The sequence below is a fragment of the Nematostella vectensis genome, chromosome 2, assembly GCF_932526225.1.
Source record: "Nematostella vectensis chromosome 2, jaNemVect1.1, whole genome shotgun sequence".
NCBI lineage: Eukaryota > Metazoa > Cnidaria > Anthozoa > Actiniaria > Edwardsiidae > Nematostella > Nematostella vectensis.
The window spans coordinates 16,389,027-16,416,443 of record NC_064035.1 but is presented as its reverse complement, the minus strand read 5'-3'; the positions used below and the strand labels follow the sequence as shown (position 1 = coordinate 16,416,443).

At 39.3% G+C, this 27,417-nt stretch overlaps 5 protein-coding genes across 8 annotated transcripts; 4 read left to right on the top strand and 1 right to left on the bottom strand.

The window, feature by feature from the left end:
• Window positions 1-213: 213 nt before the first annotated feature.
• Window positions 214-7,007, bottom strand: LOC5515710 (malignant fibrous histiocytoma-amplified sequence 1 homolog). Of its 4 annotated transcripts, none has more exons than XM_048720991.1 (10): window positions 6,746-7,007; window positions 4,660-5,895; window positions 4,021-4,376; window positions 3,625-3,954; window positions 3,017-3,231; window positions 2,858-2,902; window positions 2,203-2,776; window positions 1,749-1,947; window positions 1,473-1,505; window positions 214-1,192 (listed from the first exon to the last, which is right to left on the bottom strand). In XM_048720991.1, the coding sequence occupies exons 2-7, from the start codon at window positions 5,852-5,854 to the stop codon at window positions 2,578-2,580; spliced, it is 2,340 nt and encodes a 779-aa protein (XP_048576948.1). In that variant the 5' UTR covers window positions 5,855-5,895; window positions 6,746-7,007; the 3' UTR covers window positions 214-1,192; window positions 1,473-1,505; window positions 1,749-1,947; window positions 2,203-2,577. The 4 variants fall into 4 exon arrangements, with proteins under 4 accessions (XP_048576948.1, XP_048576941.1, XP_048576951.1 ...); XM_048720984.1 differs by having other exon boundaries at window positions 4,660-5,898; window positions 6,746-7,006; XM_048720994.1 differs by lacking the exon at window positions 2,858-2,902 and having other exon boundaries at window positions 4,660-5,898; window positions 6,746-7,005.
• A 62-nt stretch (window positions 7,008-7,069) lies between these two features.
• On the top strand, window positions 7,070-14,190 carry LOC5515705 (dynein regulatory complex subunit 5). The gene is made up of 14 exons (XM_001635841.3): window positions 7,070-7,207; window positions 8,624-8,697; window positions 9,016-9,080; window positions 9,522-9,600; window positions 10,214-10,341; window positions 10,622-10,665; window positions 10,755-10,864; window positions 10,970-11,071; window positions 11,261-11,336; window positions 12,010-12,127; window positions 12,357-12,540; window positions 12,668-12,785; window positions 13,316-13,375; window positions 13,781-14,190. Exons 1-14 carry the CDS (start codon window positions 7,175-7,177, stop codon window positions 13,931-13,933), a joined length of 1,344 nt encoding a protein of 447 aa, XP_001635891.2. The 5' UTR covers window positions 7,070-7,174; the 3' UTR covers window positions 13,934-14,190.
• A 1,114-nt stretch (window positions 14,191-15,304) lies between these two features.
• Window positions 15,305-19,489, top strand: LOC5515699 (CD151 antigen). Its single transcript, XM_001635840.3, has 7 exons — window positions 15,305-15,482; window positions 17,051-17,239; window positions 17,390-17,464; window positions 17,581-17,673; window positions 18,106-18,204; window positions 18,382-18,465; window positions 18,763-19,489. Exons 1-7 carry the CDS (start codon window positions 15,420-15,422, stop codon window positions 18,826-18,828), a joined length of 669 nt encoding a protein of 222 aa, XP_001635890.2. The 5' UTR covers window positions 15,305-15,419; the 3' UTR covers window positions 18,829-19,489.
• Window positions 19,490-20,889: 1,400 nt separating this feature from the next.
• On the top strand, window positions 20,890-22,999 carry LOC5515700. Its single transcript, XM_001635839.3, has 2 exons — window positions 20,890-21,181; window positions 21,632-22,999. Exons 1-2 carry the CDS (start codon window positions 21,070-21,072, stop codon window positions 22,780-22,782), a joined length of 1,263 nt encoding a protein of 420 aa, XP_001635889.1. The 5' UTR covers window positions 20,890-21,069; the 3' UTR covers window positions 22,783-22,999.
• Window positions 23,000-23,227: 228 nt separating this feature from the next.
• LOC5515701 (major facilitator superfamily domain-containing protein 6) lies at window positions 23,228-26,992 on the top strand. The gene is made up of 2 exons (XM_032385535.2): window positions 23,228-25,102; window positions 26,129-26,992. Exons 1-2 carry the CDS (start codon window positions 23,599-23,601, stop codon window positions 26,359-26,361), a joined length of 1,737 nt encoding a protein of 578 aa, XP_032241426.2. The 5' UTR covers window positions 23,228-23,598; the 3' UTR covers window positions 26,362-26,992.
• The last annotated feature ends 425 nt before the right edge of the window (window positions 26,993-27,417 follow it).

Below are 27,417 nucleotides of genomic sequence, written 5' to 3'. Positions count from 1 at the left end.
GGGGTGAGGCACTGGAGGCATTTGGCCTTCCCCCCTTAATATTTAAAAAATATAAATATAAGGACCAGTAGGGGCGTGGCTGTGCCCCCCAAATATTTTCTGTAATGTTTCTGCTTTGTCCCCCCTTCCCCCCCCCCCCCCCCCCGATATTTTGAGGACTGCTACGGACATGAACAGGGCCGTGGTTTGGGTGACATAATAACTTCGAGTATCTCCCCTGTACACGATTTTATTACCAAATCTGGCTCAAGCTAGATAAGGCTATAAACCAAAAACAAGAACCAACATGTAAAATCCTAACGTCATGACTTTCCTAAGAAAGCAAAAGAGTTTCTCTTCAAAAACAATTCAATTGTTTTTGTTGTTATTTTGTTTGTTAGTTGCTTGCTTGTTTTAGTGTGTGTTGCCATGGTCGCTGCTAATTATATACAACTATTTTTGGCCAGGAGCTAACTATAGGGGGTGAAAATAAAATATGTACTTAAGTAGTATGGTTTTTAAAAGTGAAAACGCACACTATAAAGTTTACACAAGCGTTTACTCTAATATTTAATTAAAAAACCTTAAACTATAAGCTTAAGAATTATTTAAGTCTTATAATCTAATCTTAACTTTGCCAATAGATGTAAATCTCTCATATTTACAAGAGCTAACTTAGCGACATCAGAAACTGACTTTTAGATTTCTGGTTACATGTCGCAAACCTGTTTGTCAGGCAAAATCATAGCCCATATTTTGGGCCACATTAAATCATTATACCATAAAAAAGCCCATCCCTCTTCGAAACATCCTCTCCCTCCCTATCAAACGTACAACGTCGAAAATAAAAATGAGTATAGGTATTTTGAAACCAGATGCTCACAGGCTAGGATAAACATGAAGCACCTACAATCAGGCTACATACTACCATCATGCTGGTGTTATGGATTGTCTTCGTAGTGTTGCAATAGGGGGATGAGGTCTCCCCTCTCTATAGCTCTCAATCCTACTACAAGTGTACTCCGCCTGGCGCAAGCCCCCTCCCTTCTTCGCCAATCTTGCAGCATACGGTTGGCCTTCTCTCTCACATCTGAATGGTTAGAGTCTATTACGTCCAGTTGGTCTTGCGAAAAGCGTAGCTCGGTTCCTAGAGGCCGCCAATCCAAGGGGAGATGAGCGGACAGTGATGAAAGCATAGCTTCTGGGACACTTTCTACCAAGCAAATAAATAACCAGAAAAGTGAGCATTTTGACGCCACAGTGGTCTAGCGCTTTACTTATTTTAAAAAGAGCATTATGTATTTAAAGTATCGTATACTTGAAGGCTCTTCTTGAAGTCTCATCAGATATCCTGTAGACAGCAAGACACTATGGTGACATAAGTTTTAGTAGCTTTTGTTCCAACAGCAGCACTTGTCCAAGAGAGGCGCTTACTCAAATTCAGTAAAGGATTTTGGGCATACAGTATAATCTCTACCATAAAAAAAACTTACCATCAATAGGAGTAATTCTCTCTTCATACGCTTCTGTTGAAAGGGAAAAAAATCCAGATTAAGCTAAAGATGGCAAACATCACTGTATTATTAGAATTTATTTTTCTCTCTTTCTAAAGGTACAGTGACCTACGCCTATTTATCAACCGTTGCGCAAAAAATCAAATGGCGGAGCTACCCAGCATAGTCCCTTTTTGGGTATCCTGTGTTTCGAGCCTGTGGTTGGCAGGTCTCAAAAAACTAAGTATAATTCCAAGTATACAGGGACATCATTACCTGCAGGTGGCACAAGAAAAGTCACATCTGCCTTATGAGCACGTCTAGATTTGCTGCAATGACGAGACAGCTTTGTTCCTGTCAGCCAATCACATCGGTAGTGCCCAGGCTCTGGCACTTTGTTGCGGATACAGACTGGACACACTGTGTAGGTGTGATAAACTAGCCGAGACCACTCCCTGAGAAGGGCTTCTGTTTCCTAGGAGATGTCAATTACTGAAGATTACATATAAGTCATTGTGAGGGTTACTAATATAGAAGGTTGAGTTCATATGGCTGAGGCACAGCCATAGAGGGGTCCTAGGTTCTAATGACTTCCCTTTATAGAATTAAAAATAAACAGAGCATTTGAAAAGGAACACAAAACATCAGGGAATTGTGACCCCCTTGCTTGCATAACCCCTACATTATTGGTAGTATTTGATAAAATGTATTGCAAAAAGTTATGGCAAACCCTTATGATTTGAAGAAGTTCCTTCCATAGGTCTTTGATAGTGTTCTTTGGGCCACGGCCACAGATGAGAATTCCTGGCCCATCTGCCATTTGCACCAAGATCTTCAGACCATCACCCACATGTATTAGCATGCCATCTTCCCAATTATCAGCATCAGTGCTATGACAAAAGCAGCGAATGCGGAGACGGTCAAATAACCCTTGAGGTAGGTGACCACACACAGCAAACAGCAACCGAATCTCATCCTTAAAAACAACAATTATTTCAAATGTTAGAAGAAGGCACTTTAAACATCTTCACTCTTCTAGGCCACACAAATGCACCGAGATGCTAGACTTCATAACTCATACCATATTGCCCCATTAGAACTAATACTAATAACCAACCTCGTCATCATCTGGACAATCCTTCCAGTCCTGAGGTCGAGAACCAGAGTGAAGAAACCATGGGATAAACAAACAGGGCTCATCATCAACTGGGCTTGGCAAACGGCATGCCAATCCAAAATGCAGAAAAGCATTCACCATTTGATTGAATGTGTCATTGTCAAAGCTCATTTCATTCCATATACACCTGAAAATGATAAATGTTTCAACTCTACAAAAATTGAAAGCAGGTCTGTAAGATAATTGTGCTTTGGGTGTGTTAACTTACACAAGATTATTCAAGAGACCTTGGAACCTCATCCAAGTTAAACCCCTGGGCAGGAAGGATAAATTACTAAAATAAGAGATTTAAATAGGATCTGTGGGAGAGAAGTAAATTAGTAAATTAACCATTTACTCACATAAATTAAGGCTTGTTTGTGTTTACCTGAGAAGTTGAAGAGACAAGACACCATCTCTCTTCAGCTTAGTGACACTGTGATCAAACATTATTTTTTCCATGTCAAACTTAAAATAACTGTCACTGAACATGAGATTTTCTTCATAGTCATGGCGAAATAACAGCTTAACCAGCTTGCCAAGCCATGGGAGATCCAGGAAAACACAGAACTCTGCAGGGGGCATACCACTATAATACTTCAGCTGTAGGTTAAATAAATCAAATAGGGGTTAATACAATTAAACATAATTGATCCAAAAATGTTATGCTATATAGGTTTATATGACACCAGTAAATCGTGCACCCAGATTTGTCAAAGGGGCCATGTGTTAAGACATGCAAGCTTGGCGTAAACATGTGTAGATTGCAGTGTAAGAAAACATTTTAATTGTTGTATAAAACAAATTATAGCGATCACTTTTTGTCTCTGTCCTCTAACAGATAGATGCCACAGAGTGTCATGAACAACACAGCCATGCAACCCGACTGCATCTTGTTATTACATACTTTTTTGGCAATGACATGCTGTGCATCTATAAGAGGACAGACGCACATAAACATGAGATCTATTTGTTAAATAGCTTGTCATCACTTACCTCTCCAACACTTTCAAAGTAATGAAGAGCTGACAAAAGTCCTATGCCACTTAGACCACTCTTGTCTAATGCAAACTTGTTGAACTGTCCCACCGTCATACAAGGGACATTAGGTGCTTTAACACTGGAACGGAACTCCTTGATAGCCAATTCCAGTTTGACCCACGATTCTGGAAGATCTCGTCCAACAGAAGGGAAAAGAGACATGTCCTTGGAAGCTCGAATAATTTCTTGCCGCAACTGCATCATTCCTTCCAGCTCATGCATGTTACTGACTGCAACCATTCCAAGCCAGCCTGATTTATTATCTGAAATTTCCTTGTAACAGATCTATAGGTAAAAAAAATGTTTTAAGACAAAATACATCACTGCATTACAAAAAAAAAATCATCTCACCTCACTTTTGTGCAAGAGGACAGAGGATATTATTGGCCTGTTTTTGATCTGCCATTTCAGCTGCTCTACCTTACGGTCTACATCTTTGTCTTTCCCTTTTTTTTTGATAGCTTCCATTTCCATTTTCAGACGCCTTACTTCATGGCTTTCAAGACTTTTGATACCTTTCAAGATGTCTGAGCACTTGTCTGTGATCTCATCTTCTCTACATTCATCACGGTGGGTGAGAACAACCATGATGCGAGGCTTTTCAAGACGCGATGTCACCCATTTGATCCAATCTCCAGCATTTCTTTCAAATGATTCTGGAGTTTTCTTATAGCTATGCAGGTTTATCACAAGCAAGTGAAGGGCTCCTACAAAGACAAAACATACAGGTCTTTTGTAGAAAAGAATCAGAATCAATACAAAACCATCATTTTCTAGTTTCTATAGGATTTTGGTTCAAGAGCTAGCAAAGATTGCTATGAAGTAAGTTTATTGATTATCACAGGAGATACAGATAATAAAACAATAATTACAAAGAAAAGGGGCCATACTCTCAGAAAGAAGAAAAGATGGATCCACATTGTCACATTTTTTTTCCAAAATGTCAATTATTATTGGCATTTGTGGGAATGACATTAATGGTACACTCACCTTCTGAGAGAAAGAAGGGATGTGTAAGCTGGTATCTCCGTTGTCCAGCACAGTCCACAACTTGTACCTCCAGTCCATCAGGCTCTACCTGCCAATTTCTTATGACTACACCAACAGTGCTATCATTGAGAGTTTGATTTATCGCCTCACACTCCACCAGGCCATGGGCACAGCTGGTTTTACCAGCCCCCGATTCACCAAGTAGTACAAGTTTCATTCTCTTTGAATGTACTGGTCGAGATTTCTTCATAGACTCAAAGAAACCTCGGATACTGTTCATGCCCTTGTTACATACATCCAAGGGAGGCATTTGAAGATGGTTGTTTCCTCTGACTACTATGCGAGTTGTTGACCCAAGGTCTGTTAAAGACTCAGGAAGCCGTGTCAACTTGTTGTCAAATACATTTACAAACTGTAAATTCGGGAGTTTGGCTATTTCTGCAGGCAACACTGTAATATTGTTTTCCATTAATAGCAACTTTTCAAGGGATTGCAATTCTATTATTCGACTTGACAGGCAGATAAGGCAATTATTCTTAGCTGAAATTTTTTTCAGATGCCTTAGTGAGTACAGTTCATCTGGAAATGTCTTCAGAAAATTATCATTTAGCTGCAATCCTTCAAGTGTTCTTAAAAGTCCAATGTCACTTGGAAGCGTTTTCAATTGACAATCATTGAGATAGAGCTGCTTCAACTTCGGGAGCTGAAAAAACTCGTTGGGAAGACCATTTAATGAGAGATCATTGCTGCTCAAGTCAATATCTGACAAGTGTACCAAGTTAATAATACTTTGGGGCACTAATGTCAGCCCACAGGCATTAAGGTACAATTTCTCCAGATTAATGAGTTCACAAATCTGTAGTGGAAAATTCTCAAACTGGTTCTGTTCTAGATTCAGCACTTGTAAACTTTTCAAGTTTGCAAACTTTTCAGGCAAGAAAGTTAACCCGCTCTGTCTTATGCCATCACCAAAAAGGGACAATTCCTTTAGGCACTTCATATTACAGAATTCCTCAGGTATGTATTCCAGGTCTGTTGTGGGCATTCTTATCACCTGGAGGTTGTTGACAGACATGAAGTTTGGAAAAGTGCTCACTATATCATATCTGGAATAATCTGCTGTGACTTGCCCATTAATAACCATGGGGGTGACTTCTTTTGGAGCGATATTTACCATCATGAATTCCTCTTCCATCACCTTTATATATATCTTGCAATGTATTTAGGTGGAATACACTTCTGAAACAAGTATAGCAGCAAGTATAAGATATATAGCATGTTGTTATTTTGAATAATTACATTTTATAATCATTCCTGCTAATGCTCACAAAGTATGTGAATTTTGTTGTACATCTAGTTGAAAAACAGGAGGAATGGAGGGAGATTGCAATGGTAAAATTGTGAAGTAGGTAACTTTTACTTTTTGTTTTGGTAGAAACAGGGGATTTCAGCAAACATCTGCTCAGCGCTGGGAAACCCATGGTCTAAGAGTTGTTTTTCTGACTTAGATTTTCTTTACATTTCAACATCAAATTTTAAGTAAATCATATTTAACACTTTCCCATTTAAAAATGTACCTTCCCATTTTAAGTAAATTTTTAAATGGGAAAGTGTTATTTGTTCAAACAACATTGTGAAAGCAAATCAAAATAATTTTGTTTTTTTAAGTTTTCAGCCACACCACCATTTCTTCAATCTTAGCCTGACTTAAACAGATCGGGATAGGTAATTGACCTTCCAATTTAGATGTGGGTTAGGGTTAGTTATAATGCAAGGAGGGAGGGGGTGACTCAAAGAGCAGTTTGGGTGTATTTGCTTTAGACCACCAGAGCTTTGACAATCTTAGTAGAATAAAAATGATAGTAATAAATCAATTTTATAACCCCTATTCATTTCTGTTCTAAGCACACATAAGCTATTTGCAGTAGAGTAAGGGTATAATCAAATATTCTTAACTACGTTATTCTAAATTGCAGTATCAAAGAACATACTGTAAGCTATCTAACACTCTCTCTTGTTAACTATAAGTAAAGTAAGTAGAATGACTTTTTCACTTTAAGTTGCAAGTATTCATATTGCAACTTACCAGTAGCTAGATAATCGCCACTGAATGAAGTTGAAGGATTTGAACGTCTGAATTAGAATTCGAGAATCAGCCACAAATCCACGGCATCTTAGCAAAGTAGTTCTTGAAGCAGTAGTGGCCGATCTACACAAATGCATGCTGTACAGTCTTCCAAACATTACACACTAGCGAAATTACCATTGCGAAATAAAAACAGGAAGTTAAAGATGGTCGAAGTTATCAAGTTTCGTGGAAAAGACAAGGGAAAATACCAAGGACTCTTTCAAGGCTTGGAAACTAAACCGGAAGCTCAAACAAAATCCCTAAGATCTGGGCGTCCTGTGGTTTGTGAAACCGCTTCGCTCGTAGGCTCAACAAAACCATAGCAACATACAACCAAGTCGTCGAGGTACCGAAGTAACAGAATATAATCTAAATTCTATAGCAAAAATGAGTGCTACGGACCGAAAAGTGCCGTCACCGGTAAGCAAATTTTTTTTTACTATTTTGTGATGTTTACTGCGATGTTGTCTTTGTAATATTCCACCATATTATAGAATCAAAAAACCCAAACTGTCGCGATCTCGTACCAGAACAATGACAATACACCAAAAACTGGAAATCGACTCTGCCAAATTTTCGTCTTTAATAAGACTTCTTCAGGGCAGACTCAAGGGCAGTCTGCCCTGAAGAAGTCTTATTAAAGACGAAAATTTGGCAGAGTCGATTTCCACCATATTATGGTATACATATTTTAAAAATCTTACATGTTAAGTACTTTATTTCTCTCGACCATTTATCTAGGAAATAGTCGAGATTAGATAAAGGAAAAGTTTGATTTTAAGTCTTATCCCTACACTTGCAAGCACTAACTTTTAACAAAATTTTGTTTGTTAATTGCAACACTGCTTTATGCCTAGTAAGCTTACTTAATGCAGTCTGTTATACACCTCATTCTTAAATCGAATACAATACATCAAAAACTGGAAATCGACTCTGCCAATTTTTGGCAGAGTCGATTTCCAGTTTTTGATGTATTGTATTCATTGTTCTGGTACTAGATCGCGACAGTTTGGGCTTTTTGATTCTATTCATTCTTAAATCGAATACACCAAAAACTGGCATTCGACTCTGCCAAATTTTCGTCTTTAATAAGGCTTTGTTAGGGCAGACTCGGGCTCAGACTTCAGGTTCACGAGCACGACTGTTTGGGCTTTTTGTATTCATTCTTAAATCCTATATACTTGCTACAGTTTAAAGCCTGGATTAGTTTTCATTTACGCTGATTGCTTATTTATTTGATACCCATGAAGCACTGCAGGTTAAGACAACTAATTCTCCGAGAGCAACCTTATTTGAAAGAGGTGTATACAACAACACTAGTAATCCATGCTCTGATTGGTCAAAATGAGCTGGTGGTTAGGGTACACACACACACATTTGACGTCATATTGTTTGCATGCTGCTTACTTAAGTCACTTTTGTTGTTGTTTAGGACAAATAGATCTCATATTTGCATGAATATGTCCTATTATTATCCATGGATGACATCACAGCATGTCATGAACAATAAACGTACAACAAGACAGAATCAAGCTCATGACGACTGTTCATCCATGTATTATTAAAAGACAGACACACACAAAAATTTGATTAGTTTGTTTATAACCATCTCTATTCAAGGTTTTTGTGCTAAAATGGAAACAACCAACCAATACTTTATTTAACTACTGTTGGACAGGAAGATAGGGCAATTAGATACTAGATCTACAGTAAAAAGATATTTTAGATTATATGACAAGTAGACCAAGCATTATAAAGAGGGATAAAGCAGCTTGTCTACAAATGTGACAATGGCATCCACCATCAGATGGTATCCCCTCTGCCTTTTTCCCCTAGGTGGTGGCTAGTCGAGACAATCCAGCGGCAGATCCTCGACAGATGAGACGCATCATAGCAGAGGACCCTGATTGGTGAGACAGCAAAGATGCTTGCCTTGGCTCTATTGAGCTTCATTGTAAATGGAAATATTTTTTGATAGGAAAAGCAATGATTGTCTGATTGTTTTTAGGACATGATTCTTTGCTAGGCTTGCTTTGAAGAATGTCTAAATAGGCATATTTTTCAATTTATTCTATTTTAGAAACAATTTTGATGTTGATCTCCTTAATTGTATAAATAACATGCTTTCGCATCAGCCCTATCAGACTTTTATTTCAAAGAGATTGTGTTGTAATGTAATATATTAACCCTTTGTTCCAAAGTTTTACATGTTGAATATTGGTTTTTAGGAGTCTGGCAACTGTACCATTGCTGACTGAGCTATGTATTAAACACATTGTTTTTAATTTTGAAGGTATGATATAGCTTTAATCAATTTGTTTACTTATGTATACTGTAAGTACGCCTATGAAATAAGATGTGGCATCTAGTTATTTTCAAGGCTCATTTTATAGAAGAGTAAAAATGTTTTAGACTAGCGCTTACCTATGGATATCCTTGATTTGAAACAAGAGTTTTCTTAGTTCTGTTTACATATTTTTTACACCTGCTTAGTGGGATGGTCCTTATACTGTCTTTTTTGCAGCGTTTTAAAGATAGATTTCTGAAATTGTTGACAGCTCAGTTCCGTAGCAAGGAGTGGGGAACTGGGGGCATGTTGTCCCCCCCCACAATATTTTCTTAATGTTTCTGTATTGCACCCCCCCAAATCTTATGTGACCTGCTACGGCTCTTTAGAGCTTCTACAAAACATGTTTTAGACTAAAGGTATCTTTTCTGTGTGCTCTTTCCTCAGACAACCCAATCCTTGATAATTTGCTTCCAAAGCACAAAAGCAAGGTTCTAGAGGCACTCTCCACACAGATAGCAATGAAGTGAGTATATATACTTACGATAGGGCCCAAGCAGGGGGTGGGGCATGCGGTTTGGTATATATACTTATGATAGGGCCCTAGCAGGGGGCAGGGGTGGGGCATGTGGTTTGGTATATATACTTACGATAGGGCCCTAGCAGGGGTTGGGGCATGCGGTTTGGTATATATAATTACGATAGGGCCCTAGCAGGGGGTGGGGCATGTGGTTTGGTATATATACTTATGATAGGGCCCTAGCAGGGGGCAGGGGTGGGGCATGTGGTTTGGTATATATACTTACGATAGGGCCCTAGCAGGGGGTGGGGCATGTGGTTTGGTATATATACTTACGATAGGGCCCTAGCAGGGGGTGGGGCATGTGGTTTGGTATATATACTTACGATAGGGCCCTAGCAGGGGGTGGGGCATGTGGTTTGGTATATATACTTATGATAGGGCCCTAGCGGGGGCAGGGGTGGGGCATGTGGTTTGGTATATATACTTACAATAGGGCCCTAGCAGGGGGTGGGGCATGTGGTTTGGTATATATACTTACGATAGGGCCCTAGCAGGGGGTGGGGCATGTGGTTTTAATTTTACGACTGTCAGGTAATGTTTAATGTTTAATCTTCAGGGTGACGTCAGGTCTTGTTTCAGATGAAAATTATTGGAAAAGATGCTGCAAGTCTAGATGGGAAGTTTGTGACATTGCAAAACATGGAAACAGCTGGAAAAGGATGTATTTTGAAAGAAATCTAGAAGGTATGAATCGAATCTGTATTTTGTTTACAGATATGACATCATTAGTATTTTCCTTATATCCTTTTTGTGCTTTAAAAGCAAAACAACTGCTCTAATTTCTTTCCTTGAACACCTTATTAGACTTAATTTTCACAAAGTCAAAATTTAGGGTAATAAGGTAGTTATAATATTCTACTCTATTCTAATATTCCCAACAAAATAGGATGATCAAGGCCCAATAATTGTGTAGGTACGACGCTTTCAAAATCTACTAACAGTTATATTTTTCCTTGTAATACAGGGATCATAGAAAGCTTTGTACCAGAATCAACTGATCCAATGCCAGTAAGTAAAAAAAGTATGGTACACTTTCCTGCACTATGTCCTTTTGGTATATTGCAGTACTAAATGTATTTTGTTTTTATTATTCCCAGTTATATGATACACTCAAATTATCTGCACAGTTTGTCAAAGGGCTAACTATACGTCAACTTCTCCCTCCAGTAAAGGAGGCTGTAATAAAAGATGATGATGCTTCTGACACGTGAGTCCTTGCACCACCTGGATTAATTAATTCCTAAGAATCGACTGATTGTTTGTCTTATCGTTCTTTTCAGCAAGCAGCTCACATGTTTATGTTGTTTGACAGAGGGAGTGAAGCAGGACAAGATGGGCCTAATATTGACCATTTTGATTTTGGCGTCATTATGCCAAAGCTGCCGCACCTACAGGAGTTACACCTAACCTATGGGTATGTGCAAAAAAAATTTTCTACTCTAATTTTCTCTACAGTTTCTCTTTTTGTAGCTGAAAGTGCCAGAGAATGAGCAAAGATTAAAGGAAATTGTGGAAGGGTTGAGAATGGTCAATGGGAAATTTTCTGGTATCACAAGATAAAGATCTCTACTGTAACACAGAATATTTCTTATTGATTTTTCAGTGTGAGGGATTGTGGTATGAATTTTGAGTGGAATTTATTCCAGTTCACAACAAGAGACTGTCTGCTTTTAGCAAAGGTCAGTAGGCTTTTTACATAATTAGTTGTAGTTAGCAACTGTTAGAAAATGCCATACTTGTACAATAGCAATTCTTTGTAGTAATCAGCATTTTTTTGTGTCAACTTAAAATAAGTCTGAAAAAAATAAATTCAAAAAAATTAAATAGATATGAGAAGTGGAAAATGAAAGAGAACAGCGCATAAGCTCTGTGGTACAGGCTTCACTTCTCAAGCAAGAGGACCAGGGTTCAAACCCAGGTCAGGTTAACTTGGGATTTTCTCAGAGAGGTGTAATAACCTGGCTACGTATCCCTCGTGGTTCAGATGCCGTCTTGCAAAACCTAGCTAACCAACCTGTTATTAAAGGCTTTGGATCCTTAAGAGAAAAGCACTAGATAAATTTACATATTATTTAATTATTATTATTATTGTTATTGTGGGACAGTAAAGAACCACTTAAGAAAGGCAGAGTCCATCTTTAATGTCTGTACTTGGCCACATAACCAAAAGGGGCTTTAACATACTAACACTCTTTCATCCATGTAAATACGATGTGCCTTATATAGAAGTCCGAGTAAAACCCCTCGAAATGTAATTCAGCCTGAAATTCTTGATCTAGTTGGCCCAGCTTCTTTTCCTTTCCTTCCCCCATTGATTGAAAAGCACCTTTTTGTGTTTCTGTTTTGTTTTAGGCAGTAAAGGCATGTCATACGCTCAAAGTTTTCCACCTCCATCGTAGTCAAGTTGATGATGAGAAAGTGCGTGTTCTGGTCAGTCACTTGCTGGACCATCCCTCCCTCATCACATTAGGTAACATTGGCTATGTCTGCCTTTCATCCATTGTTCTGTCTGTAAGACTATGTTTTTCTGGCTGTCTTTACATCCCTCAATCTTTCTGTCTGTCCACATTTGCTGGCTTGTCTGTCTCTCTGCCCTTTCTGGCTGTCTGTATCCAAGACCCATACTCATATGCCACCAAAATCCTTTGGATGATTATCATTATTTGAGAACTGAAGATGATGTTTATCTCGTGTTCTAGATTTATCACATAACAAGATCGGTGACAGTGGGGCACGAGCAATCGGCAAGTTACTGAATGGAAGATGCAAATTGACCACGTTGAATCTTTGTGACAATAAAATTCGATCAAATGGTGCAGCGGCAATCGGCCATGCTTTGGGCAAGAACACTATCCTAAAAAACATAAACATTAGATTGAACAGGTAAAACAACCACTACCCTTTTTTCTTAAATTATTTCAATTTAAAGAGGTCTTTCTTTTGTCTATAACAAGATTAAATAATTTAAATAAAGTTTGATTTTTGTTTTTGTTTTATTTTCAAATCATAGACTTGGGGATGATGGTGGACAGGCCATCTGCCGAGCCCTCCTAAAGAATGAGACGCTTACACATGTTCATCTCGGTGGCAATGATCTTGGGGAACCAACGGCTGCTATTCTCGCACAGGTAGGGTGTGGCTCAAAGTGCTTGAATCATTAAAAAACACTGTTGAGTAAAAGCTTGGATGATTTTCTTTACAAAAACAATTTTAACATTTATCTAGCATAATGGTCCATAATGGTACATTTTCTATCAGTATTTAGCTGGATTCTTATTTTATACAGCTATATTCTTGCAAATCATCTGATGAAGCAGTCATCTTTGCAGCGGTGTAGCCAGGATTTTTAACAGGAGGGGGCCCAAAAGGGACTTCCAAGGCATTTTCTCCTTTATTTTAGATAATGTCTCATACATTTACTGTATTTTTGGCTGCTAAAAGGGGGGGAGGGGGCAAGGCCACCCTCTGGCTACGCCCCTGATCCTCGGAAACCCAGGGGTAAAACGTTAGAGAGAAACACCCCTGGGTTTCCGAGGATGTGAAGCAGTGCACATGTAGCAGCAAGCTGAGAATTTGTTGAATTTACAAAATTGTAAACAAAGCCCGCACCACCTTAAAGTTAGCTCATCTTTTTAAGCCTTATTTTTTAAAACTGTAGGTATTGGTGGCCAACAAAGTTCTTGTGGAGTTAAACTTGTCATGCAACAAGATTGGACCTGTAAGTTCTGTATGGTACTCAGTAATATTTATTACCCGCTGCTCAAAAATGGCCGAAAGCTGGCCTCTTTTCATAATACGGTGCCGGATGCAAGAATTCAATATCATATATTAAATGTAAACACAGACATAGGGATCATCATCATCATACGGATTGATTGATAGCAAAATCACTGTAGAGGCATGGCTTCATGCATTGGCAATATTTATATTTATTTGCGTTTGTGAATGGCCCAAAACCCGTGATACTCTGTTATTAAATAGATTTGGGGATAGCAAAATTTTCACCCTAAGGAATAGGATGAGGATACGTGACCCATTCCACCTCACTCCAACAAAGCTGGTCATCGTGCCAGCAAATGGTTCTACAGATTGTATTTTTACAGATTGTATTTCCTCTTGTCAGGATGGTGGAAAATCATTGCAAGAAGGGATGGAAGAAAACTCGAGCATACTCTTAATGGATTTAAGACTGACAGAAGTCGGCCAAGAAAGTGAATACTGCATCAACCAGCTACTGAAACGAAACCGAGAGGAGAAACACAAACAGAGCTCATAACGCACTAATACTAGAACGAATAGTTATGGATTTGCTTCAAAGGGATGTGACGATTTTCTTCATGTATCCCGTTTTCACTACTGCAAAACCATTGTGACTGTGAGAAAAAGCCACATTTACTTCTAAAGGTTGATACGTTTTTAGCTGTGAAGCTCCCAGAATTTATTAGAACTTATGTAAATAGCTTAAAATGTATACAGTTTACAGTGTAGATATTCAATAATTGTATAAAATAAAACTGACTCTTTCATGTTTTATTTCTTTCGATTTTCCTTTTTGTTTTCCAAACCTACAAGATAAACCATATCGTAAACTAGCACATATTTGTGCACCAAAACTTTATGATTTTATGTTCGTGCAATTTTGGAGCATTTTTTTCAAGACTTTGTTCTCTGGTGCCAGAATTTCGTAACTAATATTTTTAATCTACGCAAAATCTGTTCATGCTACAATAAAATAAAAAAGGCTGTCGATTGTATTGCCAAATAAGATAAAAAAAATACTCTGCATCGACAATATAATATTTTCCAAAATGAAAAGATATTTTGATATTCATTCAGAATAAAATCAAAACATGGGTCACGCAAGCTGGACCAGGGCCTTTAAAATATCTTATTTTTAGTAACGCGTCTATGCTAGTTAGGTGCGTTGATTTCATACACGATTCACCAAAACATCTCTATCTCAGTATTTATTACCAGATTACAGAAGGATAGTAACAATCTGTCGACGTATAATATTATGCATCAATACCTATCATACCGTGCTTTAAAAAATTGTTGCCATGGGCCCCCCTCCCTTAACATAAGAATGACATGAAAACAAATATATCAAATGAGAATACATATTATTTCTGCTCGCTGTTCATTATTCCATTACACAGAGCAAAGCAATATTCAAAGAAGCTAAACAATATTTTCTTTTGACCTGTGGACCAGAAAGTAGAACTTTGTTTGGGACGCGGATATGCATGGTTTCCTACACTAATTCCACAAATTTATGTGTTCTTTCTTGCATAATTTAAAAAACAAGTTTTTGTGCATAACGCAGTTCGTAAAGTTTCCTTATCTTTTATACGACGTAATAACATCTCGTTGTAGGTGGTTCTGATAACAAGGCCAATCTAAATCGTTCTAAATTGTTCTTTAGTCACACATAATAGAGGGGCTTCGTTTGCGAATTGTCCTTGATTGACGGCCAATAGCACCCCGCCTCTTTCTTGTCACGAGAGTACCACTAAATGACCAATGGCCAATAAAATATCAGTTTATATCACTATGATGTCACGCTCCTAGTATATTGACCAATCAAAATGTGCGTAAGGAATATTTTAGTGAAGTAACATTCTATAATTATGCCTATTCGATCATAAGCACATTCGATCCTGCGCAAGGAATTACCATTTCGCAAGTGGACTTTCATCTAGCGGCTTGCAATCCATAGACTAGATCTGTACTGAACGTAATCTGCTGGAAAATCCGAGAAAATGGCCTCGGGTGGCATGGCTTGTGTGAAATACCTCTTATTTTTCTTCAACTTCATCTTTTGGGTAGGTAAAGAGTTGTTTAGTTGTTTTTTTCGTTCTGAATCTTAACTTCACATTAAGGCAGTTCCGTATGCATACTCGAAAGTGTTCAGTCGACAATAATAGTACACTTTCCGCGTTCCTTGTAGTTCTGTGATCCCTTAAGGATTTCAAACTTTGAATTGGTCACATCACAGAAAGTGAAATGCTTTCTTTTATTTAAAATTGCCAACATACGATCTGAGTTCCATGGTTGCTCTTTTTTTGGGCGCGATGTTTGCATTCTGCAGTTGAATAATATCATTTGATGCATAATTCATCAAATTATCACTCTTACCACTGGCAGGCTGAATGAATTATCAGTTTTTCTTTTTCAAATCGAAATTCTCTGTCTCTTACTCTAGGTAATCCGAAAGCATACCTAAGTGCGTAAGGGTAGGCTCTATATTTTTCCGAAAATGTATGCGAAATTTGACCACACTCTTTTAAAAAGTTGTGTAATTTAAGATGCGGGCGAAACAAGGCGCACAAATTAACCGTCTTAATGTTATCAGAATCCATTTTGAGAAACCAAAATGTCAATTGAGTTTATTTGTTGCTTCCAGTACTGTACATATATAATAAATTAAACAATGTGCAACTTCCCAAATAGATTTTTTTTATGTACACGTCAGAACTAAAACTCTCGTGATCTACATTGACCTGCGTCAACAAATGTCTTATCGGATGGGCACAAGAAAGCTCCATTACAGAGCACAACTTAATCGAACTAAAAAAAAAAACTCATCTCACTGTTATGTTTTTATTAATCTGACGATACAAAATAATATATGCTTCTGTTGCCATTAATTTTCAGTTTGGGGCCGTCACGAACCTTAACACGAGTGAGAAGTGAGAGGGGGGGGGGTTGGGATACAAAAACATTGAGTAACCTGGGGGTCCCAGCCACACCTCTACTAGTCATTTCCTTATAATTTAAGCAACTGTGGGGACATAACCAAAATTACTTTGTTTGCTTCTAGAGGAAAGAAATAGAGGGCTTAGAGAGAGGAGGCTTTGACCATTTTGGATCTGGGGGCTTATTTAAGGGGGCTTGATGGAGATTTGTCGGTCTTTTTGTTTGTCTGTGTACATTAATAGCAATAATGATGCTGATAAGAGGAAGAAAAGGAAAAAAAAGAAGAAAAGCAACAATAATGATAATACTAAGAGTTTATCCAGCTCTTTGCAGCAAAAAAAAGCATGTGTGCAATGCATTATTACTGTACCACAATATGATAAATATAACTACAAACAATCTAAATACTTGTATGTAAGTTTTCAAATCTGACAGTGTTAAAGAAGCATTTTCTGCATAGGGTGTGGTCTGAGACTATAAACTTTGCTTATGACTTATTTATTTATTTATTCATTCATTTATTTATTTATTTATTAGCTTTTACCAAAGGTGCAGAACACACAACAGGGCGGGGCCCCAAATTAAGTGTGCAATTAAATATGCAATGTGACAGCCATATCAATTCAATATAATTCATTAGCTCATTTTTGACAATCAGGTTTGTTGTTAATGTTTGTGTTTTTCTTTTTTCTAGCTGAGTGGCTTGGCATTGGTAATTGTGGGGGCAATAATCAAGTCCAAGTATGGTGATTTCATCCAAGTTAGTAGCAGCAGCCTGGCATCAGGACCCGTGTTTCTGATTGTCATTGGCGTGATTGTTGCAGTTGTAGGCTTCTTGGGTTGCTGCGGTGCCTACAAGGAGAACTACTGCATGGTTACGACGGTGTGTATTCATTCCAAATTATCTTACTTGTTAATGAATCAAGTCTTGAGTGACCTGTTGCCACCAAAGATCTATCTAGATTTACTAAATATCAGATTAAATGGAAATAAATTACTTTGGACTCACCTGCCTTCCATTTTGCCTTTTCAGTTTGCTGTTCTATTGGCTTTGATCTTTGTCCTGGAAATTGCTGCAGGCGCACTGGCTTATGCTTATAAGGGAAAGGTAAACATATTCACAAATATATATTTAGAAAATGCTATATGATATTCAGAAAATACTAAGAAAGCATTGCTTTTTATTGGAGAAAAAAATGGTATCTTTATTTTTTTTCATCATAGCTGGAGGGCTACGTGAGAACAGGACTCAAAAATGGAGTGGATCACTATGATAAGAAGGAGTATAAAAAGGCTATGGACAAAGTGCAAGGGGAGGTATTTTAGACAATTTTTTGTTACTGTATTTGGTTCATCAGTTATGATCTTGAACATGTAGACCTATATAGCTCTAGAAAGAAAGAAATTTAAATATTTTGTCTGCAAATAAGAAAATATAATGACAACCATGATGTGATCTAGAGTACTGTTGATTGATTATTTGATGAATCCCTTTTACTCAAATGACCCATTTTGATCAGCTGCAAGCCAAAAAATTATATTTAGGTGGCTTGTTTATTGTTATTCAAAATAATACATTCATATGATAATTTTATTGAGGAATTTTAATTTCATTTATGATAAAGTTTCAATTCATATTTAAAACTTTATACAAATAGTTTGGAGATTAAATTGAGGATCACAAAACAGGATATTTGTTTGCTGTTTGTTAGGTTCTTATATGCTATGCTGTGATGTTTTTCTTTTCAGTTCAAATGTTGTGGCTATGAAGATTCAAATGATCATGGCTATAAAAATTCTACAGTGCCCAAATCCTGCAAAGACACAAATGGAACTGTTTTTAGCAAGGTTTGTAATAGTTTTTTAGCAATACGAATTGTAATCTCTTCCATACTTAATCCAAACTAAAAAATATTATCAAGTGTAAAAAATAAAATGAAGTGTAGGATAAATTGAAGGAAGAGAAGCAAATGACTATCACATTGTTTGACAAGTATAAGTATGCTTTGATTTTTTTTTACCCAGAATTGTGTGAAAGGTCTGGAGAAGTTTTTGAAGGATCATCTAATTGTTGTTGGTGGAGTTGGAATTGGTATTGCTTTTGTCCAGGTGAGTCATGTTTTTTTTATCTTACAATATAAAATGTTGTTTTCCCAAGTGATCTTTTTCTCGCCATGGTTTGACTCTATCAAATTTACAGAAATGTAAAGATACCTGTGTATCAGGTATTTTTCTTCAAAAGAAAGTGACTTTATTTTCGGTGGCCAAATGGGGTGTTCACCCCTGTGCCCATCCCTATCCTTATTTTTGGTGGCCAAATGTGTGCTTTGCTTATCCCTATCTCCAGCCCTGCTGGAATGACTGGTCATCTTGTCTCATCTCGACTGTTTCCAATTTATCTTTTAGCTGATCGGTATTATCTTCGCCTGCTGCATGATGCGGTCCATCAAGAAGGAATACGAAGTCATGTAAAGTCAGCTTTCTACTGCGAGCCCCTTGTGAACAGGGCTGACGCTACGGGGAATCCGTACACACGAAATGTTAGGCCTAGTGTAGACGCCGTTCTTTTCAATTACCCTCCTAACTACAAATGAAAATGAAACAATCGACTTCGTTCGTTTTTTTTTTTTGGAATGGTACATGAAAAGAACAGCGTCTCAACTATGCATTAGGGACCTTAAGGTTTGCAATGGCAGAGTCTATGACGGCGCACGCGCAAGATTTCAGCCTGCGCTTCCACCTTATTATTTGAGGGCACGGAGTGCCATCATCGTCACTCCGCCGTCGTAAATCTTAAGTTCTAACGGGTCCACAAGGCATTCAGAAGAGATCTTTAGCTTATCCAGGAATTTGCAGACGATTTGAGAACTAACTGTAAAATGTTTAAAAATAGGTACTCTATAAATAGCATTTCCCGAATACGTAATCTAAACTATTCAAGCAATCCGATGATTGTAAACCCTGCCCTTATGGTATAGTTGTTCGCTTTTTTCGTGAATATTTTGCTTTCTAACATATCTCCATGTTAAAACACTGGATTTTCAGAGTAGCTTATGCTGTACTTATTCCATAATAAAATAGTTACCTAGCCTAGATCGATGTAAAGAATTCCAATAAAAAGAGCGTCCTGGGATTCATCGTGTTGTACTCTCGGGGGGGGGGGGGGGGGGGGGGGGGTCCGAACCACATTTCTTGGATAAGAAATTACCCTGACACGTTTGTATTGCCATTCTGCGTTTCTGTACACGAAATATCCATTGATATATCAATAAAGACTGGAAAATCGATGTAACTATCAACACGTCCGGTCGGTAAAAATTACAGTAAAATATGAGAAAAAAATATCGATAATCGGTATAAGTTACGCCCACTATGATGATATAAAAATAAGTTATCAGTCAATCTTGTTTTAAAAACTCGTTTTTCTAACTCGCTCGGTCATTTCCTTTTTGGTCCGAAGCATTTGGACGCTGACCAAGCAATGCTGGCGCTTGTTTGTTGGCACGAAGCATTTGGACGCTGACCAAGCAATGCTGGCGCTTGTTGACACGAAACATCGTGACGCTGACCAAGCAATGCTGGCGCTTGTTGGCACGAAGCATTTGGACGCTGACCAAGCAATGCTGGCGCTTGTTGGCATGAAGCATTTGGACGCTGACCAAGCAATGCTGGCGCTTGTTGGCAGGAAGCATCGAGACGCTGGCCAAGCAATGCTGGCGCTTGTTGTTAGACGCTGGCCTAGCAAAGCTGGAGCTGTCTAAAAAAAACATACTGGGAGATACTTCCCTTGAAAGGAGTTTGCAAACTGTTTCTTTGTCTTGTGGTCAATAAGCATAGCGGTGTCAGCAATAATGGCGGATGTTGGCGCTAAATGGTATAACAAGAAAGACTACAGACAAGCTGTAGAAAAAAACTAGGATGGTCCTGCTAGACATGATGTATACAAGCTATAAATCAACAGGCGCGTACCCAGGATTGGCTGAGGGGAGTGCGCAGTCATAGGTATCACATGGTAAAAGCGTAGAAGAAGATCCTTTTGAAGATCCTTTAATAAGAAATGACCCACTTTTTGGCCGCAAAGGTGGGAGGGGGGGGGGGGGTGCGCGCGCACCCTGCGCACGCGCCTGATCAACAGAAGTTGAAAAAGAATGTTGAACGCCTCTGGTATACCTCCCACCGTTCGATTAAGTTCTTGTGCTCCGACTAAGGGCTAACACTCGAAACGTCACACAACAACCTTGTTTCACAAAGACGTTCCACAAAAATTTTCAAACTTGTGTTGATTTATAGCTTGATGTTGGCGCTGCTTCCTCGGGCTTTATAAGTATCTGGAAGCAGGGCGGAGGGCTGTCTGGTACATTGTGTACCATAGCACCTTCCCCCCCCCCCCTCCACCTTTTTTCTCGCTCCTCGCTCTAACCGGCCTGTGATATAAGTAAGGTTCGGATTACGCGAGTATTTCTAAACAATATCCAAGGTGCTAGTGATATTTATTGAAGTCGCCGAGTCCACGCAGCCCACGCACGATGCATATGAATTGTGATTTCCATATTCATGTGGTTATTATCATATCTGCTTATTATGCAGTCACGCACTCGACCATAAAACAGCGAGTAGACGCTGAGTGTACCCCATGTAAACACATCAGAGCACTGGCCTAAAAGAACAGTGAAGGACAGTAAGGGAGAGTATGAAATCTAGAGGCCCACTATCATGATCCAGAAGCTCAAAAAACTGTTCTCTGCGCTTCTTGGCTTCTCAGTCGTGCTTCTCGCAGTTCAGACGTTCTATCCAGACGAATTCGATTTTATAACGGACTACTGGGGTATGTAAACTGATTTATACTTTGAAAAAGTATATGGCTTATATAGACCTTGCATCAAATTCTCGAATTCACGTTCATGATATGAGTTTTGTGGCGAAAATTTCATTGTGAATTTCTAATAAGATTCACAAACAATAATCTGGTGTTGTTTTAAGTTTAGCTTGTGTCTGCATAATAAAGCTTCAATCCGAATGTTTAGTCAAGATATTTTAGGATAACTGTTGATTGCCCTCATTTGACTTGCCATTACCTGGCCTTAAAGTAAAGTTTTGTAGAGATATGGGATCACTGTGTTATTTAACACAGGAGACCCAATTTGCTTCCGTTTAAAATATAGATATCCTACGTCATAAATATCTCTATTGTGTTTATACATAAAAGTAAGGTCTTTTAATTGTTTGTTTCCCCGTTGTCAATCTCACAACTAGTCTTTACTCTTGTCTGTCGTAGATGGTAACTATACAGAGGAGAGTCAATTTAAAGTCTCGGGAGCACTACGCTGTGATGGCAACTGGGTGCACACATACAAACAGCTCCATGAGCAGACCTTGAAGTCGTCCAAAAGAGAGCGCAAGTACTTGGTGTACTACTGTAAAGGCCATTCTGCGGGGTGTGGGGGTTACGGGAATAGAATGATGGGCATCATATCTACATTCTATCTCGCAGTGTTGACGAATAGAACGTTTCTGATCCATTGGGGCGGCCCGGAGAAGTTTGATCAGTATTTCAAACCCAACATGATTGACTGGACGTTTGATGAGCGCAGGTATAAGGGTTTGAGATCGAGGGATAACAGATGGGGTCTTGAGAATCATCCCGGCTACGAGCGGCAAGTGATTCTACGACAGAAAAATTTTCTCAAGTGGGCAGAGAACACGAACATCGAGGGGTACCTAAATGAACCCGTAGAAAGAATATCCACAATCTGGTATTTCGCGCCGCAGATATGGAATAACCCATTCTTAAAGAAGCGCGCTAAAGAAGTTGGGTTGCCTTTGCCACGGAAAGATTACCCTTATGGTATGATTGGGTGTGCTATGAAGTTTTTGTTCAAGAAGTCGAGGTACTTAGTGAAGGCGTTTAGGAAGGCTAAGCAAGCATTAGACTCAAGAGAACGGCCTTTCATAGGGATTCACATAAGAACTAGTGATCACCATTTCGGAATCAATAACAAAGATAGTTTTAGAACGCGCGAGCCAAGGGCAGTATTCGCCTGTGCTCAACGAATAGAGAATGCCCTGAAGAGAAAAAATCATTTACTAAAAGGTAAAACGTTCACTTGGTTTCTTGCGGCGGATGATAAAAATGTCAAACTTGAAGCCCTGAGGAGGTATCCTTCGAATGTCGTCACGCTGGACATTAATCCTAATCACATGGAATACACTTCGCGGTACAAGGATGTGTTCCGTGACTTGTTGCTGGACCAGTTGTTGCTGTTAGAGTGCGATTTCTTCGTTCCTACGCGGGACAGCACGTTCAGCTACATGGTGATAGGAACCAGGCACTTTCCACACACTAGCTTGGTGTTTGGAGAGAAATGTAACTTGAACGAGAGGGAGGTATCGTTAAGTGCTCCTCTCTATAGCCACATCACTAATTAATGGAATAAACACTATGTTTTAAATGTAGAGATAGCAATGACACTCAGATGTCGAAGGCTCCATTGCTGCTCTGTTCGATGAGTCGTAGCACTGTGCAGCTATACTTTACAACATTAACGTATTTAAGAATCTATCGGTCAATAGAAAGCTGTTATCTATTATATGTTATATATTGGGGTCACGGTATAGAATCATTATAAAAAAAATTGGGCACGGACTCGCTCCTACTGGTCATTTCTTGTTATTTTGAAAATTATAAGGGGGGGGGGGGGGCACCTCCCCTCCCCCCTCTGCCGTCTTGTTTCGCCTCTTTCCCTGGGCTCCCGATTCTGGCTTTAGAGGGGCAGACCCACTGAGTAGCCTCGCCTTATAACCTGAGCCTGCTTGTTGCGTTGTCAATCAAAAGCTTGCGTCAGCATTTTTTTTTAATCCAAGCTCAAGTTTAATGTCAACTCCACTCCTTACCTTCTTTCTTTTTTGAGCTGTGGAAATGCTAGCCAAATTGTATATGTTTATCATTCTATGCAGGATCTGCTGTTATCTCTAGATGACAATGCATTACACGGTTTGCTGCACGCTAAGAATGGATTTCATTATTTGCTCACAAGTGGAGATCAAAAGCTTTTATCAAAAGCTTTTTCTATCACAATATCACACCCCGGGAAAGGGCATTCTCGGCATGACTAGATGATTAACATTTTTCATCAAATGGTCGTTACTCAGGCGCGACCTTGTGTGGATAATGCCCGTGATCTTCATCAGATATTCTATACAGCAGCCTGTGAACTTGTCTGTTATTTACTCGTAGCATGAATTATGGAGAATAATAACATGGAGTCTGGTCAGAAACCTTGGAGGACATACAAGTTTGTTAAGCTTTTACTTCAACAAGACTTTTTTATTTACAAAAGCTTCTGCTTCTTCATCTACGGTGCATTCGGGGCACTATACCCATATCTTCCGCTGTATTTGAAGTTATTCAAGTTATCAAGCTTTCAAGCGGGAACTGCGATTGGAATAAGGCCTCTTATTCAAATATTTGGTGCTCCGTTCTGGATGACGATTGGAGAATGGTTTCGAAAGAAAAAGTTCATTTTGCTACTAGGAATTTTTTCTTGGCTTTTGAAAGGTCTTGTTATTATGTTAATTTGGCCAAAAAAGCAAATGTGTATCGAGGCGTTGTATAGCCCGACATCGAATATAACAACATTTCGTCGCACAAATCTTTGGAAGCTGGATGAGTACGAAAGCAAGTTTCTTTCTTACATAGGCCCTCCTCTCAATCCAAACTATAATCTTCCAAAAAATCAGGATGAAGAAAGTGTGTTTGCTGCTGATGCCGGTGAAATTTTTTTATATAAGCCGCTCATTGAGTTTTTGGTATTACCCGCTCAGGATACCAAATTCCGCGCAAATCCTGCGCTCTCGAACGAAGAGAACAAAATCCAGACTCAATACTTGAAATGGGTTAAAACAGAAGAATCTATACCAGTAATAACCTCCGTCAAACAGAGGTACAGTAGGAAATACAATGCCGATGTTACGTTCATCACCCTGGTGAGTCAAGTGGAGATTCAAAGCTTATTCATAATCATACTTCTTGTAATAATCGTCGGAGAGTTTATGGAATCACCGACTTTCGCTTTATCAGACTCCTCCATGCTGCATCTGCTAGGTGAAAACAGGGGCCGTTATGGGCAGATCAGATTGTGGGGTGCCGTGGGATGGGCCTTCTCTACAACACTCGTCGGCTACCTCATCTACCGCGGCCGGTTCCTGCTTTGTGGAGTCACGACAGGCTACTATAGAGTTTCCTTCTACGTTTATATTGGTTTCGTTTGCCATGCCTTCCTTTCGGCGTGCGGGTTCAAGTTCAACAAGACCAAAACAGGGGAAGGGCCGGAGCTTTTTCGCGCCTTATCTGCACTCGCCTCCGTCAAGCACGCTTCCTTCCTTGTAGCTGTATTCTACACTGGTGCATGCAATGGCTTCTTGTTCCACTTCGTGAATTGGTACATAGATGATCGTAAGGGTAGCTCATTGATTATGGGTGTGGCCGGCGCCACTCGTGAAATAGGTGAATTCACCTTTTTTTTCCTGGGAGACACGATTGTTGGGTTGCTTGGTAATGTGCATACCATGGGGATCTGCCTGCTGCTGTACTCCGCCTGTTTCTACATGTACTCCGTCATATCGTCTCCGTGGCTGGCGGTGCCTCTGGAGTGTCTGGATGGGGCTATCTACAGTCTTGTGTGGTCAAACTGCGTGCATTATATGAGTCAGATTGGAAGTAATATTGGATTGGTCGCAACGATGCAAGGTGCGTGCGCCAAGTTTGAAATGAGTTTTCAGAAAGGTTCTAATGCCAAAAAAATAAACAAGGCATACCTAAGCTGTTTCAGCAGCGTTCAAAATTCACTTGAATAACTGTGAACAGGGGCTCATAAGTAGGGGCAATCATCTGTATTATGTAAGTGTCAAGGCGTTTCCGAGGATCAGGCCTCGCGCGCGCACGATCGGGCCAATTAGTTACGTTGACGTTGGTCGCGCGCGCCAGTGACGTGAGGCTGCATGCGCAAATTGCAGTTATAAAGAATATTTTTTTATCCATCATCCGTCGGTTTTGTTTGTTTACCAAAAGAATTGCAAGCTAGGATTGAAAGTCGTAGGTAGGGTTGGATTCATATAAAAGAATAGATGATAGAGCAGCAAAAGTCAAAGTACCGAAAAAAGATGAAGATTTTGTATGAGACTGCGCGTGCAGTTGAGCTCAGCCAAAACGTCCACACAAATGTTGAATCTGATATTGGCTAATCCGCGCGTCTAAAAATAGCCTGATCCTAGGAAACGCCGTGACACTTATATAATACCAGAATGTGGAGAAGTTGATTGCCCCTACTTATGAGCCCCTGCTGTGAAATCCATCCTACATTTAGTTAAAGCCAGGAGCGGATCTGGCTTTTCACAAAAGGGTGGGGGGTGGGGTTGGCTCAGTGACAAAGGGGGGAGGGGGTAATTTCGTTTGTTACATATGGCTTTCTGGCAGCCCAAGGGGGGGTTGAACCCCCTAAACCCTCCCCCCCTGGATCCGCTACAGAAAGCACTCTGTTTGATCAGATTTTTTTTTTAATTCAAAAAAGACCAAAACAATTTCATGAAAGTCGTAGGCAGGGTCTTAAAGTTGGGAGTTCATAGAAAGGATCAAATGGTAGGGTTACAGGCTAGGGATCAAGCAGAACAAAGTTAGGCATCCGGAGTTTACTTCTTACTGTCGGGTTACACTAAAATCCCGAGGTTGAATGTACGTGACCTAATACTCCATGTTTAACAATTTGCTTAATTCTAGGCATTCTCCAAGCAGTCTTCTACGGTCTTGGAAACGGCAGTGGAACAATTGCTGGAGGCTTTTTATACCACTACGTTGGCGCAGCAACAACCTTTCATTACCTCGCGGCCGGGAGTCTGGTAACTCTTGGTTTGCTATTGCTGCTTTATCCGCTAGGTGACACGCGCACCACAGCATCTTGGAATGTTAATACGCTGACCACCCCCCAAGTTCCGCCTCAGGGAGAGCAATAATCGATGCTTTTAGGGGAGGCATGGAGGTCTTTGTGTGTCACTCAAAACAGAACACTAATTTAGCGCTTTAGTGTCAATATCGGTCAGCTTTGCTGGCCGCTCGATTGACCACTAGACAAAGACAAATGTTAGCGAACTACTTCAAAGCACCTCCCGGCACGGTGTGCAAACTAAACAATAAATGAATTTTGAAGTAAGTTGCAATTTTGGCCTGCAATACAGGCGCTGTTTACACGGAGCTTACATAGTATTTACAGAATACGAACATCATCACATGGCAAATGCTAGTCTTCATTAGAATGATGGGTTCATTGCTTCATGCTAAAAATCGCTCGAGTGTAGACAAACATATCGAAGAGCAAAAGAGTCATTACGCGTATAGAATCGAATTTGAAATTCCGGGGGTGGGGTTTTTCAGTGTCAATTTCTCGAGTGAAAAACATTGTTTTTCACCATACAAATATTGGGTTGGGCTGGTTGAAAAACTATGTGGCGAAGGGGAGAGTTTAGTTTCTAGAAATTGTAATAGTTTGTAATATAGCAATGGGATGACTTATCAACAAGTAACAATACATTTCATGAATGGGATACAGAAAAGTAAAACTCTTTGAATAAAGACTACTGTATCGTATATACCCTTCATGTAAGAACATAGCGGATCCGATAGGGAAGATCATGACCAGGCACGTACCCAGGATCATAGGTATCATATGGAAAAAGCATAGTATTCAAAGATTCCTCAATAAGAAATGACCCACTTTTTGGCCGCAAGGATGGAGGGTTTGCGCCTGATACGTCCTGTGTCATATGAAATGTACTATTTTTGCCAATGTTTTGGCGTCATCAATATTAGAAAAAAAACATAATGCCGCTGAGTAGCCTCGCCTTATAGCCTGAGGCTGCCTGTTGCGTTGTCAAGAATCGAAAGCTTCCTTTAGCATTCATTTTTTTTATCCAAGCTCAAGTTAATTTTCAATCTCTTTCTTTACTATACGAGTTGGGGAAAGCCAAATTATGTTCATCATTCTTAGGCCAATGCCCATAGAATTTTATTAT